This window comes from Vipera ursinii (genome assembly GCF_947247035.1).
Source record: "Vipera ursinii genome assembly, chromosome: 1".
NCBI classification, from domain to species: Eukaryota; Metazoa; Chordata; class Lepidosauria; order Squamata; family Viperidae; genus Vipera; species Vipera ursinii.
The window spans coordinates 295,472,254-295,490,396 of NC_139512.1; the positions used below are offsets into that span (position 1 = coordinate 295,472,254).

At 39.9% G+C, this 18,143-nt stretch overlaps 1 protein-coding gene across 4 annotated transcripts; it reads right to left on the minus strand.

Annotated features, from left to right (window-relative positions):
* Nucleotides 1-279: 279 nt before the first annotated feature.
* On the minus strand, nucleotides 280-18,066 carry MRPL14 (mitochondrial ribosomal protein L14). 4 transcript variants are annotated; one of them, XM_083379173.1, is made up of 4 exons: nucleotides 18,048-18,066; nucleotides 6,964-7,083; nucleotides 4,823-4,915; nucleotides 280-1,126 (listed from the first exon to the last, which is right to left on the minus strand). In XM_083379173.1, exons 3-4 carry the CDS (start codon nucleotides 4,894-4,896, stop codon nucleotides 763-765), a joined length of 438 nt encoding a protein of 145 aa, XP_083235299.1. In that variant the 5' UTR covers nucleotides 4,897-4,915; nucleotides 6,964-7,083; nucleotides 18,048-18,066; the 3' UTR covers nucleotides 280-762. The 4 variants fall into 4 exon arrangements, with proteins under 4 accessions (XP_083235299.1, XP_083235300.1, XP_083235301.1 ...); XM_083379174.1 differs by having other exon boundaries at nucleotides 6,964-7,079; nucleotides 18,048-18,065; XM_083379175.1 differs by lacking the exons at nucleotides 6,964-7,083; nucleotides 18,048-18,066 and adding an exon at nucleotides 6,130-6,928.
* Nucleotides 18,067-18,143: the final 77 nt, after the last annotated feature.

Here is an 18,143-nt window from a genome sequence, read left to right on the forward strand (position 1 = left end):
TTATTCTCAACTCTGAATAATGTTTAACCCATTGATTAATAGAATGACTTGGGTCCTTCATATCGGTTAGTGAAATCCCAAATCATGGGTTTAGTTCAGCACACAGAAAGTATTTGTAAAACAACAAGGGAAGACAAATTATGAAAATGCAAAAGCAGAAAACGTGACAGAAAAAAAATAACATAGTGGGAAACCCTCGTTGTAAGAGTAAAGCAAGGTATTTTCTAAGAAAGTCAGAAAGGGAAGGAAGCGGGAATAATAATATTACTTATGACATACTTTATTTGCCATTTCCTTTTTATTTCTCTTTATCAATAGCATAAAACCATGCTGGAATTTACTTATAAAGTTATTGCTGGTTGGAATATGAACAATGCACAGACTGTTTTAACAGAAAAAAAATTGTGAAAGAAATAACCCCCAAATAACTGGAGATTAACAGAAAAGAACAGATGATTCTTTTGACCCTCTTAATAGCCCTCCCACCCTTTCAGCCTTCTCCACCTCTTTCAAAAACATAAAACATACAAAACAGTTATTTAGTACTTTATCTTTAATTAAACTAGTTCAAGAAGAACAAGTTACCCAAAATAATGGAAAGTGTATTTCCTCAAAGATGTCTTAGCACTCCCCCCTCCCATCTTCTTCCTTCTTTTTTTCAAACACTTCTTCCTCAATTCTGGGAAAGAAAAGAGAAAACACAACTCAAGGGACAGTCCCACAACATCCCTTTTGTTTTTCACATAGTGTCTCCCCTGGTGATCATACAAAGTCTGTGGCAATGGCCAACACTTTGGAGAATTCTCTTTTTTTTCTCAACAGAGAAGGTATGGGAGTTTTGATCCGTGTCCCGACTGGGTTCCCATTATCTTCGATGAGAACCACGTTGTTAGAATCAAACCGAGGAGACATGCGAGGCCCAGGAAACTTGCACCCGACAATTAATGCCTTTTTCTTTTCCCCTTTGATAGCCAGAAGAATTCGGTCACCCACTTTGCCCACTCCATTTTTGGTGTAGACGTGGATACATTTTGGAGGCCGGTGATATGGTGTGTTTCCCAAGGCGCTGTTATCAACCACTCGCACACGAGTCAGCTTCTGGATATAACTGCACACATTGCTGAGGCTGATAAAAGAGAAGAGAGAAGTCTCAATAGATCTCCCGGGAACGTTAAATAAACCAAGGTCACTTCAGGATCCATTTAAAGTACAGGGTTCTCTTTTCTCTCCAACCTTGTGCCCTCCAAATGCTGGCCATAGTTTTGGGGAAATCTGGGGGTGGGATGTCATTCAATATAGTTGGAAGGCAACAAGTTGAGAAACTTGCATCGAGGTAATCTCCTTCAGGATAAAAACAATACTATGCCAGAACGTTAAACCAACAATATAAACAATGAGGGAATGAAAGTAAACATATAAAAAGATGTTAGAGAAGCATGCTACCACTTTAACTATATGTATGTATGTATGTATGTATATACTGTATGTATGTATGTATGTATGTATATGTATATGTATATGTGTAGGTCTTGGGAGTATTCGGGTCTTTTCCCGTGTAAGATTGATAGTGTCTTGGCGACGTTTCAACAAGGTCCCACTTGTCATCTTCAGGCTGGTGTCTTTGGCTTCGTGCTTGTGCAAGCAAAGTGTGATCAGAGCTGCCGTCTCTCTATAAATATTGGTGGGGGTGTGTGGGGTGCTGGCTTTGTTGCTGTAAGCGGGTTGGTTGGCTGTGTTACATGTTGATTGGTTGATGGGTTATTGTTTGTGGATTAGTCGGCTGTTTTGTAACATCCTGTGTGGCTGAGGTGTTGGCTGTGTGCCCATTAGTCTTTTGTGTTGTAACGACATGGATTATTGCTTGTGTGATGATACACACACACACACAGATAGATATAGATATATAGATATAGATATATAGATATATGGGATGGGGGGATGGATGCATATATCCACATATGCATATATATGGAGAGTGAGAGATGAAGAAAGAAACCACCCATTCCATTATGAAGGTTGATTCTCACACAGAAACCTAACACTGATTAAATATTTTATTTGTCAGGCTTTCCTGGCTTGTTCTTTGCTACCCCACACTCACCTCCACCCGTTTATTAGCATTAAAGAGTTAAACAGAAGGGATCTGGCCAAAGGAATCAAGTTGCAATCCTACCAACACTTAGCATGCAGTACCCCCACTTCAAAGCAATGGGACTTTACTTCTAAATAGACAATATACTTACTATACAGTCATGATAGCTGTACTTTTATGAGAGAAAAGGCAAACTGTGAGTCACTGACTCATTTTTACAGTACTTGTACCCATAATTAAAAAGTGATACACATTTTTTTGAGTTTTAACAAATGAGTTCAGGGTTCTGTCTCTTACAATTGATTTATGTAATGGTGCACTTCTTTTACAAAGTAAATCACTTGATTTTATTTTTATTTTTTAGAAGAACTCTAGCTATGCAAGACACACATTTTAATCCTAATAGACTTTAGAATAACTACTAACAGTAATACTAATAACTACTGTTTAAAACATATTCATATTCTGTTTTTCCTCATGGAGTGATTGCTATGTGAGGAATCTTCAATGCAACTCTGTGCACGAAGGGCAGCTCTTTGAATTCAAAGGGCAACAGCTATTTCCAAGCGCACAAGGGCACCAGTCAGCAACTCCTCAAAGCAAAGCAGCCCAGTCTTTTCTCTGAGATGGTGTAGCTGCTTTCTGTTACTGCCGTGTGATCCCATAAAAAAAGGCACTTGGTTTCAGGAGTTATTAGCAGCCGCTCTGCAGGTGCGTCTTTTTCCAAGGTACTGCACAGCTCCATTGATTTGTATGTCTCAGGATCTTTCACTGTGATTGCATACTACAGGTAGTCCTGGACAGTAAACCACAATAAAGCCCGACATTTCCATTGCTAAGCAAGACAGTTGCTAAGTGAGCCTGCCCCATTTTATTTTCCACTGTTGTTAAGTGAATCTGGCTTCCCCTTTGACTTTGCGTGTCAAAAGTGTGTTCATCAGGATCCCAGGACACTGCAACCATCATAAATACATACCAGTTGCTAAGACCATCCCAATTTTGATCACATGACCTTAGGGATGCTGCAACGGTTATAAATGTGAAAAACGGTCATAAGTCACTTTTTTCAGTGCCGTTGTAAACTAAAAGGTCACTAAACAAATGGTTTTAAGTTGAAGACTATCTGTACTGAAAAATAACGCAAAACTAAACTTCCAAGAAAGCTGGTCCAACATTATGTATCTTCAGCTATTCCTTTTAAGTCTCAATTTCTACTGCATATCTATAACAAAGATTACTCCCACTGGACTTTTTCAGCCAAAGACCATGTTGGCTAGATACTCTAGAAATCACAATCTGGAGAAGCCAGGTTCAGGTTAGTTGGTCACAGCTGACTTTCCCATCTTATAATGGCATGCTCTGTTTTGGTCACTTTGTTGAGTAAGCCCTAGTAGCCTGATTCACACTAAGGTTATACAACATGTTTGACAAACTGTAACTCTTGAATTCACAGTTCCCACCACGTCAAAATCAAACCAAACATAAGTTAGTGTGATGTGAGACCATAAGCAGCGTGGAACCTTCTGATGTTCTGGATCTGGCTTTGAATATGGAGATGCCAAACAGACAAAGTAGCAATAGCAATATGAAGCCACTCAAAATAGAACCAAACCATTTTATATTTTCACTCTGAAGAATATTCTAGGTGAGTTATTGGTTTAAAAAATATGTTTCCTATGAACTGCATCTTGCAAAATACTGACCTTTGCAGAAGACACTTAACTGGCTTCAGGGCCTCCAAGGCCCTTTCTCCTTTTTAGTTTTCAAGGATCACTCCAAAAGTTGAAGAACAGCTAGCCTTTCTCTCATGGCTTCTCTCACTCCACCAAGTTATTCATTACACAATGGATGAATCACAAATGTCAAGGGTCTTCATTCCCTCTTGAACGTCAAGTATTTTGCACAAATATTGCCCCCATACTTGTAGAGTAGCAACATAATGATAAAGGGGGAAGCGCACATACCTCTACCTATCCAAATCTAACGAGTCTTTTGGAACATAAAGCTTACTGCATCGATCATGGATTAAAGAAATTAAAGTACCATCTACTGTGCTTCAAAAGCCAAGTGTGTTCTAGGAGGAAGATGGGCAGTTAAGAAGTGTGCCTGAAAGCTTCTGCTTTAAGCAAGCTCCCAAATACATAGTGGTTGAGTTGAGCCCAAAATTTCTGTTGCTAAGCAAGATAGCTGCTAAAGAAATTTTGCCCCATTTTACGTCCTTCCAGAAGGTTCCATGCTTGCCACAGTTGTTAAGTGAGTCACTGTAGTTGTTAAGTTAGTAAGACGGCTGTTAAGTGAATCTGGCTTCTCCCTTAACTTTGCTTGTCAGAAGGTTGCAAAAGTCGATGACTTTGGCACACTGTAACCGTCATAAATACATGCCAGTTGCCAAGCAGCTGAATTCTGATCACATGACCACGGGAATGCTTGCAACCGTTGTAACTCTGAAAAACAGTCATTACTCACTTTTTTTCCGTGCCGTTTTGACAGTCACTACAAATTGTTTTAAGTCGAGGACTACCTGTACAGGGTTAAATCCCTGGGGAAGAGTCTGTAAAAAGGCCCACATTCCAGTCCCCTCCTACCCACCAAGTGAGCCAATCACTTTCTCGCAATCCAATCTATTTCACAGGATAAGGACAAGAATAAAATGAAGGGTCACCACATATAAGTAAATGGTCACAAACACTTTGGAGAAAAGACAGGGCATAAATATAATAAAATAAATACCTGAAATTTCGTGTATTTGTTGCTCTGCTTAACTGGGGAAGAGCCAATCCCAGGTACCGATACAAAGGAACCATCGGGATTCCGGTAAGAAACCTAGGTAAAAAAAAAGAACAAACGAAAAAAGGTTAATTTTTATTATAGAGCGAAGTCTTAGGGAAAACCAGAATTTTTCATTCTATTATTCCCTTGAAAGACCTGATGCCTGCATCGTACTGTTAAGTCACAACAGCCCCATACTGTCCCCCAAAAGAAATAAATACAGCAGAATTAATGAAAAGCAGTTACACATAACACAATGGTACTGTACTTGGGGGGGGGAAACACACTGCAGGGCTGCTTTCTTCAAGGGCACAGATCCTCACTGTCAAAATAACCTTCTGCTTTCACAATTGCTGGTTGTTAGCTGCTAATTGTGGAGGAGCATAGTCATTTAGCACAGCATTTTCTACTCTGATGGTCTCCAGTGGATTCTAAACTGCTGGTTTGACAGCTATAAAAGAAACAAGATTTTTAAAAATTCGAAGACCGGACAGAGATACCCATCTCCTTGTTATTTACTATTTTTTCAGAGACTCTAGTGTGAGCAATTTTTTTTTTTAAAAAAGTGTGAGTTGCAGAATTTTAAAAGCTTATTTGGTACCAAAACTAAAGGCACATTTGTTTAACTGCTTTATTTCCAATGGATTAGTGATATGAGATGTCTAATCAGCAATTTAGAGGCTTAATAAAAATTTTAAAAGCCACCAAATAAAAATCACCCAATGATACTTCTGGAATAGAAATCAATTTTATGAATATAGATTTTTTTTAAAAAAATAACACAATTATTCCCATTCTGATCAGCTCCTTTAATGTAAGTCCTGTGAATATACTGTACTAAGTTTATTTAATAACTCAGCTACATTTGCATTACTACCATACTATTTTTTACCCTAGGCACTTATTTTTTATACTTTATGGAATCTTTATTATTTTCCTAGCTTCCAAATACAATGTACAATACCTATCAGGAAGATTATCTATCTAATTTTTAAGCCACCCCCAAAATACTGATGTCATTTAAGACTAAATTTATGGTATGTATGCGTACATGTGTGTTGTGAATGCTGGAGTGTCTGGTAGATTCATAAGATACGACAGAATTACCAACATTTTTCAGATGCATAGAACAAGATCTTCTGCATCAAAATTACCTACTTAGAAAGTGTTTTTAGCAATCAAGGGGAAATATTTGCATATTTATTTGCTTTATTTATATATTTTAGGCAGCTGCTCATCTCACAATTCCACACTGGTGGAACATTTACCTTAAAAAAATGTAAATCAAGTAAATAGGCAATCTGCTTCACCACTATCTGCATTCCAATAATATACAGGTTACTCTTTTTCTGTTCAGTGATTAAGTCTTTTCCAACTGGAATTCTGGAATACAAAGCTTCATGACAAAATGGTACAAAATAAACCAGACAAGCCTTGTATCAAGAAGATACAAGGCTAAGTAATAGCATTCTCTATAGATCATGTACAATTCATTTTTAAAAACACTGAATTATTACAGTGAAATTGAAAATTATCATTTCCCTATTAGAATAATTTTTTTTCTGCTTTGCTTCCTTTTTTGCATCAGAAGTGTATGTTTGGCTTCTGAGAGTTTATTTTCTTACCGGTAATTACAATTAAATCAGATTGTTCTTCTTTTTTGCCCCCTCCCCTATGATAAAGCAGGGTAAACACTTTGGATATAATATACAGATGGAACAATGGGAGAATACATGGATGAAAGGATTGAAATTCACACATTATAATTGTAAAGATATTTTTTATGAAAAGATGGACCAGTGATATTTATTACTGGAAAAATTGTCTCAAATGTGTAAAGGTACTTTAAATGTAAGTTGGAAATGTGAACAACAAGAGGGGATCTTTTTAATCATGCCTGGTAGACCTGTAAAAAAGCTAAAAAAAAAAGGATTCAAATTAATGCAGAAGATTTTAAAGACCAATATAAAATAGAAACCCGAGATACTTCTTTTGGGACTGATGGATAAATAGCTGGGGGCAGGGGGGAAACCCTCATAGTACCTTGTTTCTTCAGCAAAATGTTTGTATGCACAGAGGTGGAAAGATCTGACATTACTTACAAATGGAAGAATGGAGGGCGAAAGTTGTAGGAGCTGGCTGAGATGGTGAAACTGACAGCTTTGATTAGAGAAAAAACATTAATTTTAACTCCAATGAGAAACCCCTTCTGGACTTTCTGCCTGAAACAGAAAAAAATGAAATTATGATATATGGATATGATGATTAGAATAGCAGAATACCAGAGTTGGAAGGTACCTTGGGGGTCTTCTAGTCCAACCCCCGGCTCAGGCAGGAGACCCTATACCAGACATGTCAAACACAAGGCCCGGGGGCCAGATCCGACCCACGAAGTGGTTTCATGTGGCCCGTGAAGCCATCCTGGAAACAGTGAGGGAACGGCCCCCACTGCCTTGGCCCTGGCCCAGAGACCCTCCTTCTGCCAGAGACCCTCAGATCTGTCCCACTCCTGCCCAGGCCCCCATAGGCACCCTTGATGCGAACGATGCAGAGCTGGCCACGCCCACCCAGTAGGCCATATGCACTTTAGCCACGCCCACCCAGTAGGCCACACCCACCCTGGCCACACCCACCTGGCCCCCTGAGGGCAACCGCAATGCTGATACGGCCCTCAATGAAATTGAGTTTGACACCCCTGCCCTATACCATTTCAGACAAATGGCTGTCCAGTCTCTTCTTAAAAACTTCCAGTGTTGAAGCATCCAAAACTTCTGGAGGCAGGTTATTCCAGAGATTAATTGTTCTGTCAGGAAATTTCTGAAGCATTTCAGACACCCCAAATTCTGTGTGGTGGGAAATGCCTCTCTATCTAAGTCCTATCATATAGTATTTATCTGCACTTTCAGCTTTGGCCTTCTTTTCATTCTTTACTTTTTTCTTTTTGTCTATTTTTATATTAATTATTAGTTCTTGTTAGTTTTTCCCTCTTTATTTTAAAATTGAACAATTTCAAAAAATATGTAATGGTTTTTAAGAGATGTCAACATGCTTTAAATTGCTGTAAAATAACTTTAAAATACCCAGCAAAGATCTATTATCTAAAATTAACATAGTCTCAGAAATTAGGATTAAAATTTAATCCTGATCCAATTTAAATTTTTCATCCTGTGCCATGTTTTCAAAGACCCTGGATACTTAAGAACCACTTTCAATGCAATTTATAAACAAAAATTACCTGTGCACAAAATTAGGGGTTATTGCTTCCTTTTAAAAAATATAAATATTTCTTCTTTTGTCTTTTCATCCCTCAACATGTGATTGTGCCACATGTTGATTTGCACCACATGCTGACTAAGATGAAATGTTGCAGGAAATCACCTGCTGTATATAATATGGTTTTATCTATTGGGGCATAGCATAGTATGTGGACATAGCAATTCTGCTGGGTTAACCTGGTTTTAAGGTTTAAATGAGTAAATGGATCAAGGGCATTTGGAAGAGGACATGCTCCTTGATTGTAATTTCTTCTGTACTTCTCCAAATGTAAAGTTTTTTTCAAACTGATAATTTATGACTGGCTGTTACATGGAGACTCTCCTCTAAAGATTACAGAAAGAGCATAAGATAGGCAAGAAAAGGGATATCTGCAATTCTTTGTTATTTATATAATAATAAACCATTTTATTTCAGGCAAGCCTTGACATTTCATTTTTTTTAATCATATCCATTGATCAAAAATAACTGTTACACCAAGAACTAATTTGTATTCCAAGTATAAAGCTGATATGTTGAAAAGTGAGTTTTGACACAAGACCATTCTTATTACTAGTAGCATAATCATGAACAGAAACATCAAACACACAATTATTTTCTAATGTTAAGCCATAATTGCAGTTACTTAATCTCTTATAATCAGCCATTTACATCAGCACAAAAGGAAATCATCTGAACATTCTGACTCAAGAATTGTTAAATTTATCTCATTCCCTTGTTTGTTAGGAATTATTTGGGTACAAATCCACTCTGAATTCAAACTAAACTGCACAAAGAATGGAAAGAATGACTTTATCTAAGAATGAGAATAGATATTTTTAAAACTGCTTTGGGTTTTCAAATATATGTTCATTCCTCAAGGCAAATTTGGGGAAGCAAAACCTACAGGGAAGATGGAGGGATCAATCCTTTCCTTACCTGCAAAATCCACAACTCATTTAAAACAGGACTGTCACAGCCAGATTGTGAAGTAGGCCAGTTTGGGAGTAAAACTGCAAGATTAGCAAAGACTCAACAAATGTAGACAAAATCTCCTCCAACTATTAAGCCTTTCTGCAAGGTCTCCTCACTTCCATATTCATATTATCTTTGCAAGCATCTGTCAGTTGCTCAGGAAAAAAAAAACCTGGTCCCCCAATTACGTCCCAGTGTAGTTTGTAAATAACAAAACCACACTGGAAATCCTTTTGTTCCTGGGGGGCAACCTGCCAACAGAAGCCAATGTTACAATATCACTCTATTAAATATAGCTTTAAAAATCCTCAGTGATTTCATGCAGGCTTCATGCAAGGCAATAGAACAATTTTTGAAAGCTGGTTTCCAACTAACAAAGCCTTAGAGTCCTCCAAATTATGTAGATGAACACAGTGGCACAAAGACTAATTTGTATTAGTTTACTCTCCTGCTGAGATCTTTCTAAAAATATTTTTATCTTGACATGAAAAAGTAAGAATGTGCAATTACCTTACCTTTTTAATGTACCAACTGCTCTGGAACCATAATATTTTATGCTTCCTCTCAAACATCTCACAAGAATTTGAAGCACCTCACTTTTCTCAACTGAGGAGTTTCTGAAAGCTTGCACCAAGATTCTCAAAAGCCCATGAGAATATGGACTGATATATTACAGCACTTCCCAAACTTGGGTAAATTACCCAACCTTAAGTACAAGTGGGGTTTTTGGAGGGTTATGATATACAAATCATCACCAAATCCCAACAGGGACATTTAAATAAGAACTTTTGTGATAAGGAGTTTTGGATACTGAAGGAAAAAAGTTTGAGAAGCACTGCTACACCATGTAAGTATCAAGTTAAGTCACCTAAAGAACACCTTCCTCCAGAATATTTCATAGATCTTCTCTATCCCACGCAAGAGAATGGTTGCCTTCATGAGATTTCTTTCTCACAGACAGGATGACTAATAGTTACCTAAGCAGTGAACAGATAGAACTGGCCTCACCTGTTCAGTCCCTTATAAAGTAAGAGTGTAAGATAATTAATGTTGCCACCATAATTGCCTGTGTAGAGGTGTTTCATTGAGAAGCGGAGAACTCATGGGAATTATTGTGTTGTCATTGTGACCTTCCCCATAAAAGACTGTTTGAACAGAGATTTTGGATGATTGTTTGTTAGATGAACTATTTCCAGTCCAAGCTGTTTGGAGGAAGGTCTGAAGCCCACAATGAAAAGTAAATGTAATTTAAAAAATCCATCTACACTGAGAAATTCCCTATGTATGCACTGACATTAAGTTCTGGAAAGAACCTAGTTTGGAAAAATAAAATTTAATATTTTTTAACTGGTTTTAACTTTTGTATGTTTTGATTTTTAATTCCCTGTAAACCGCCCTGAGTCCTCAGGGAAAGGGCGGTATATAAATATAATAAAATAAAATAAATAAAATATCATCTCAGTGCTTATCCCAATGCCCATCAAAATCTTGGTTCACAATTCCAAATCTGTGTCTACCCCTTTTGAAATACTACAGTCTAATCAGAATTGGATGAAATTTACAGGAAAAGTGACTCACGTTAAAAGTTTTATACAAGTGTCAAAACAGTCTTTCCTGTTTTAAGTTTTCCTCACCAAAAAAAAAATTCCAACCTATCACAATCTCTATATATTGGGGAGGTAATAATTATGAATTGACCTAATTAAGCTGCCAAAAATTCAAGTTGAATGTAAGCATGAGGAAGGGAGTCAAAAATGGCCATAAACCTGAGTGGAAGAAGTACATCAAATTTCTTGGATTACTGAAGCTAATTAGATCAAATTCAATAAATGTTCTTTAGCTTTCAAATCTTCCTTAGGATTTCACGGGCAAAGAAATATGATTTCAGAACATACCAGTTTTTTAAATATAAGTTTTAATAACTGTTGCATCTTAAACTTTAAATATATTAAATGGAAATGTGGCAGATCTGATCACAAATATTAGATACACTGCTTTCAGTTTGTTGTGTGTGTGCTTCAAGTTGTTTCTTGAGAATCATCGAACAAACCTTTTTTAACATATTAAGGATACTGGGCAAGATGGATACTTCCTGTTTCACAATCATTCATACCATTTCACAATGCAAAGGATGCAGCTCAGATGTTTTGAAGAATGCATGCATGTTATGTTCTGACCAATGTAATAACTGTTTCTAATTGCTAGTCTTATGCATGCTTTTTTTAGAATATAAGAGTGCACAATAATTTGCTCTGAAAAACTGATGAGCAAATATTCTGCATTATAATTATATTAAATCAATGAATTATTTTATATAGCCAAGTAATGTGTAATTAAACTGAAAATAATGTAAGTTAAAATTCAATTGTCTCTCCATTAAGTTTCTAGCAACCTTACCTATACTGCCCTGAAATATATTATAAATGGAAACAGAACCACAGTCCATTAAATTTCTTTGCATCTATTTGCAATCTGGTTGCAAGTTAGTCAATCACACCGACAATGAAAAAATAAAATCAGTACTTGAAACCAACTTTAATTCACTGACTGAAATAAAAGACTGCAAATCTCATTAATCTCAGATGTATTGTTAACAGCGATAAATGCCACAAAAAAATCTGTTTGAAAGTGGTGGGAGAAGAGAGTCAGTTTTATCCAGACAGGTTAATATCTGGGCTACATCAGAGTTGATGTTGATTTTGTAAATGTTGATAAATGCAGTTTAATTTTGTAACATACACAGTATGTGACAAGATAACACTTATTTTTTGTTTTTATCTTCTCTTCTACTGTTTTCATTATGTGCTAGTGAGGGAAAAGAGAAGTGAACTGTTAATTATTTATACACAATTCAAATCATACGAATATATGTATATGATGAGTGTGTATCTGGACACACAAGAGACCAATGACAAAGTACAAGGTCCACCATCCAAAGGGGATTCCTTGACGTAAGTTTGACGTAAGTATGAATACAGGCAGTTCTCAACTTATGACCACAATTGAGCCCAAAATTTCTGTTTCTAAGTGAGACATTTATTAAGCGAGTTTTGCCCCATTTTATGACATTTTTCATCTTAGTTGTTAAGTGAATCACTGCAGTTATTAAAGTCAGTAACTCCATTGTTAAATGAATCTGGCTTCCCAATTGACTTTGCTTATCAAAAGGTCACAAAAAGTGATCACATGATCCTGGGATCCTGCAACCATCATAAATACGAGTTAGTTGCCAAGCATCTGAATTTTGATCACATGACCATGGGAATGCAGCATCGGTCATAAGTGTGAAAAATGATCATATCAGTTTTCTAATGCCCTTAGTCACTAAATGAACTGTTGTAAGTCGAGGATTACCTGTATAGCCTCGGGTCATATTTCCAAAGAAAATGACCACTTATTAAAGAAATAACATAGGCACTTGTTATTAAATGCTAAGCTTGTAAGCCGCCCTGAGTCTTCGGAGAAGGGCGGGATATACGGCAAATGGAATTTAAAAAAATAAAAAATAAAAAAAAATCTTCCTGAATAGTCCATATTTGCTTATTAACGATGTGCACAAGTATTAGAGCGCATTGTCTCAGAGGACACAATACACAATCTCTTCTAAAAAGGCACCAGTCCCATCTAGCTTCACTAAGTGCTTTCATAGTTTTAATATGCTACTCATTTATTCAGTGAAACATTTTTAACTGACCGGAAAGCTTATTGACTGAATTTATACAAATGTTTTTGAAACAGCCCTAATTAATAAATCAGTTTGTGTTCTCCACTGAGAATCTTTGATCTAGCAAAACCTAGGAAAGAGTTTTTGTTGATTCGCTATTTCCTTTCCACATTCCTAAATCCTCCCCTGGAATAGAATTAAGAAACACTTGGGGGAGGGGGAGGAAATCCCTACTGCAGCTGACAAAAGCCTGCACAGGATGATCAAACAACTTACCATCTTTGAAGAAATATAATTGCATATACCAGATTCCATAGAGGCCCTTTGGATTCAAAGGGAAGCCAGCTGAATGGGGAATTCTGGGAGATGACACACAGAGCTGCCAAGTTTGAAGAATACAAACTTAAAATAAAGTGCACCTTTCCCTGAGATTATGCTGCAGCTGTGGAAGGTTGTTCTGAGATCCTGGGATAAGACTCAGCTGCTTTAAGGAATTGTGGACAGATGCCACACAATGCCCTCTTGTCTCTTCAGATCTGATGTGCTACACCAGGGGTGTCAAACTCAATTTCATTGAGGGCCGCATCAGCATTGCAGTTTATTTATTTATTTACTTATTTATTTATTTAATAATATTTCTATACTGCCCTTCTCCCTGAGGACTCAGGGCAGTTCACAGGGCAAGAATAAAATACAAAGTTACAAATATTAAAAGGAAATTAAATAATTGCCCGATTTTAAACCAATTGATATGTTACAATTATAAAACCCCAAAGATACAATATTAAGAATACAAGAATAAAAAACCCCACCAATCCCCCATCAGGCTAGGCCGGCTTGTACAAACAAAAACGTCTTCAGATCGCGACGAAAGGAGCGAAGATCGGGCGCCATCCGGAGCTCTACCGGTAACTGATTCCATAGTTCCGGAGCGCCCACAGAGAAGGATCTCCCCCTGGGGGCCACCAATCAACATTGTCTGATCGGTGGCACCCTGAGGAGACCCTCTCTGTGGGAACGCACAGGGCGCAGGGAGATTGATGCCGGCAGCAGGTGTTCCCTGAGGTACTCCGGACCCCTGCCATGTAGGGCTTTAAATACCATTACTAGTACCTTGAATCTCACCCGGAAGACAACTGGCAACCAATGCAGCTCACGGAGCAGAGGTGTAACATGGGAGTATCGGAAGACTCCCAACACAACTCTCGTGGCTGCATTCTGTACCAGTTGGAGCCTCCGGGTGGTCTTCAAGGGCAGCCCCATGTAGAGAGCGTTGCAGTAGTCCAGACGAGAGGTCACGAGCGCATGAGTGACCGTGCATAAATCATCCCGGCTTAGATAGGGCCGCAACTGGCGCACCCGGCGGACCTGGGCGAAAGCCCCCCTAGTCACAGCCACTATGTGGTCTTCCAAAGTAAGACGTGAATCTAGGAGGACTCCCAAGTTGCGAGCCCTATCTACAGGTGGTAATAATTCACCCCCCATAGAAAGAGATGGAATATCCGAATAAACCCGGGATGAAGGTATGCAAAGCCACTCAGTCTTGTCGGGGTTGAGTTGAAGTCTGTTCCTCCCCATCCAGACCCGGACCGCCTCCAGGCAACGGGACATCACGTCGAGGGCATCACTGGGGTGGTTTGGGGTCGAAAGAAAAAGCTGGGTATCATCAGCATACTGATGATACCCAACTCCAAAGCCACGAATGATCTCACCCAGCGGTTTCATATAGATGTTGAACAGGAGAGGCGAGAGGACCGACCCCTGAGGAACTCCACAAACGAGAGACCTCGCGGTCGACCTCTGCCCTCCTGTCAGCACCGACTGCGAGCGTCCCTGGAGATAGGAGGAGAACCACTGTAAAACCGTGCCTCCCACTCCCAATCCCCTGAGACGCCGCAGCAAGATACCATGGTCGATGGTATCGAAAGCCGCTGAGAGGTCTAATAGGACTAGAACAGAGGAATGTCCCCTGTCCCGGGCCCTCCAGAGATCATTCACCAGCACAACCAATGCCGTCTCCGTGCTGTACCCGGGCCTGAAACCCGATTGGTACGGGTCTAGATAATCCGCTTCATCCAGGACCAGAGGGAGCTGATGCGCCACCACACTCTCAACAACCTTCACAAGGAAGCGAAGGTTGGAGACCGGACGAAAGTTGTTCAATACAGTTGGGTCCAAGGCAGGCTTCTTGAGGAGAGGCCTCACCACCGCCTCTTTCAAGACGGCAGGGAAGCAGCCCTCACTCAAAGAAGCCGATATAACTGCCTGGAACCAGCTGCGCGTCCTCTCCCGGGCTGCATAAACCAGCCAGGAAGGGCACGGGTCCAATAAACATGTGGTGGAGCTCAGCCTCCCCATAATCCTGTCCACTTCCTCCGGAGTCACAGAATCAAACTCCTCCCAGGTAATATCGACAAGACCGCCCGTGTCCTGATCATTGCCCTCAGGGGGCCAGGTGGGTATGACCAGGGTGGGTGTGGCCTACTGGGTGGGCGTGGCTAGAGTGCATATGGCCTACTGGGTGGGCGTGGCCAGCTCTACATTGTTCGCATCAAGGGTGCCTATGGGGGCCTGGGCAGGAGTGGGACAGATCTGAGGGTCTCTGGCAGAAGGAGGGTTTCTGGGCCAGGGCCAAGGCAGTGGGGGCCGTTCCCTCACTGTTTCCAGGATGGCTTCGCGGGCCACATGAAACCACTTTGCGGGCCGGATCTGGCCCCCGGGCCTTGTGTTTGACACGTCTGTGCTACACAGTCCTGTGGCATATGATGCAATCAAAAGCACAACTGCCTAGAGCAGGGGTAGGCAACCTTGGCTTTTTTGACTCGTGGACTTCAACTCCCAGAATTCCTAAGCCACCAAGAGCCAAGGTTGCCTACCCCCGGTCTAGACTATCACACAAACAACTGAAATTTCAGACAGAAACATACATCTTGTGTTTATAAATCTAGGACTGTACCCTGCAAATGCTGAACCAGTATTCACATGCACAGCAGATAGCACAGCAATGTGGCAAGAGAGATGGTTTCCAGGTCAAAGTGAAGAGCCTCTGCTGGCAGTTCCCTTGGATAACACTTAAGAAACATTAACTTAAAATTAATCCAAGCTATCAATTTGTTCTGCAGCAGCAACAACAACATGCAACCAAATTGCTTCCTCAAATTGCAGAGTGAGAAATTATCTTTCAGACAGACAACTTTTCAAGGCTCTGGCTCATTCTGATCTCTCCTCTAGAAGCACTGAAGGCTTCTGCCAAGCCACAATCTCAGCTTTAGATCCAGGCAACCAAGACCAAATATTATTTTTAACCTAGAATTGTTTGAGATAAAATAATACCTCTGGATGCCAGCAAAGTTTGAAGTATTCTTCAGGGGTAAGGGGAGGTTTGGGTACAAAATGACCAGTCATGTAGCAAGGCTTCATAATCACTGCCTCTCTGTTCTATCAGCTCATTGGATGGGGTTCTCATAACTCCCTTAAGCATGTCACTTAAAGGCCCTCCCCCACCTGCATTTCTCCACAACATCCATTTCCTCCTTGGCCACCTGACATTGCCCTAATATCAAGCCAACTCATGAACAAAGCCATCTTTAGTTGTCCCTGGCTGAACTGATCTAAAGAGTACTGCTCCCTTATTTCAACATCATCAAATAATAGCCTAAAAACACTAGTTAAACTTTGCTACCCATTTCCTTAGACGAGAAATCAAGTGAGCAACTGGAAGAGTTACATAGGAACACAGAAGCTTCCCCATGAGGTTTTTTCTTTTTAATTTATTATTTTTAATTATTGATCTTTTTATTTTTCATTATTATGGTTCATCGCAAGGTCAGCTAGATATTCAGACTGGTTTTGGAATTTTTAACCACGTACCCTTCCAAAGTTACTATTTGGAACTAAGTTACTGGAATGAGTTGCCTCCGGAGCTGCAGATGGCCCCTGACCTTCGGTCCTTCCACCGCGACCTGAACACCTGGCTGTTCGAACAAGCGGGCCTGGACTGACTACGATTTTTAATTAGACTTTTACTGGGTTAAATTGTTTTATAATTTCGTATTTAATGTTTAATTCTCTCTTAAATTTTTTACTCTATGTTTTTTAATTGTTATTGTTGTGAGCCGCCCTGAGTCCTCAGGGAGAAGGGCGGCATATAAATTTAATAAATAAATAAATAAATAAATACTCTTGGCAATCCAAGTATAATTGTCACTTGCTGCCCTATTCTCTTTGTAGCCTTTCTGATAAAATCATTGGTCATGGGTGCCAAAATTACAATCTTGGACCAGGAAGAAGGAGGGAAAGTTTCTCATCCATCTTCTTTTGCAAATCTTTTTTTCAAAATGGGTAATAGGTCACCCCAGAGCGAAAGCAGGCACTAAAATGTGCTTGCTACAGGATCCAGATTAGGCTTGCAACAACTTCAAGCCTGAGAACTGGAACTACATTAAGGTCTTCAAAGAAGAAGAAAAAAGACACCCTCCAGCCAAGGCAGAAAGTGTATCGGGATAAAGAGAGAGTTGCCTATGCTCTCTAGTTCTCCAAATTCCAGATTTTAAAATAAAGCATTATTACTTTTTACCCGATCTGCAAATTTCCTCTACACATTTGGGAGAAACCTCCATGAAACCCGGAGGACTTTGTTTTCAGTAAAGGAGAGACATTGCTGTAATTCCGAACACCGACCGAAGGGAGACCCTCAAGCCTGAGCTGGTTTAATACTACTCCTGAATTTAATGGGCTTAATGCCATCTACGTATGTAATCTTATTTCGAAATTCTGCTGATCCCGGGACTTATCGCTCAGCAAACAAAGACAAGATCCCAGTCTTGGAAGGTTTAACATTCGAAATCGTAAAGATACTTCCGCGCGAGCGATGTCCTATAAAATGCAACAGCCATATTTGTAAGTAAGTAAGTAAGTTACTTAAAATCGCACCCAAAGGCTGCAATTCTATTCAAGCTGATCGTCCGGATTTTCCACGCCCGAGTTAGCTAGCATTCAAGGTTGCGGTGCAAAGGAGGCCTTCTCGAGAATAAGGCTGTGCAAATGCTTAAAATCATTTGCTGGGGGCTTAGAAGTGAGCCTCGCACAAACTCGTGGGCTTGCCCTCAACAAGAATCTGTATAATACGACCGCCCCGCACGGCCTAACGTTCTTTTCCATCGGTAGCATGAAGCCCCGTCCTAATCTTAAGTTATTCCGGTCCTCCAGCTCGCAGCCGCAAGGAAAACAGGGAGCCGCTCCCACCCCGAAACGAGCCCCCCCCCGTTCTCTTCTCTCCCAACCCCCATCACTCACACGGTCTCCGGGCCAGAGGTTCTCCCGAGCACGCAAGCGCAAAACAGTTTTTCCAAAAAGTGGGGGGGGGAAAGGCGCACATGCGTAGAAGGCGAG

What these genes read in the sequence shown, in the direction of transcription:
- MRPL14 (XM_083379173.1), bottom strand. Translation starts at nt 4,896, where the DNA reads ATGGTTCCTTTGTATCGGTACCTGGGATTGGCTCTTCCCCAGTTAAGC. An exon ending in ACAAATACACGAAATTTCAG is followed by an intron (nt 1,127 to 4,822) that starts GTATTTATTTTA and finishes CTCTTTTATCAG; the next exon opens with CCTCAGCAATGTGTGCAGTT.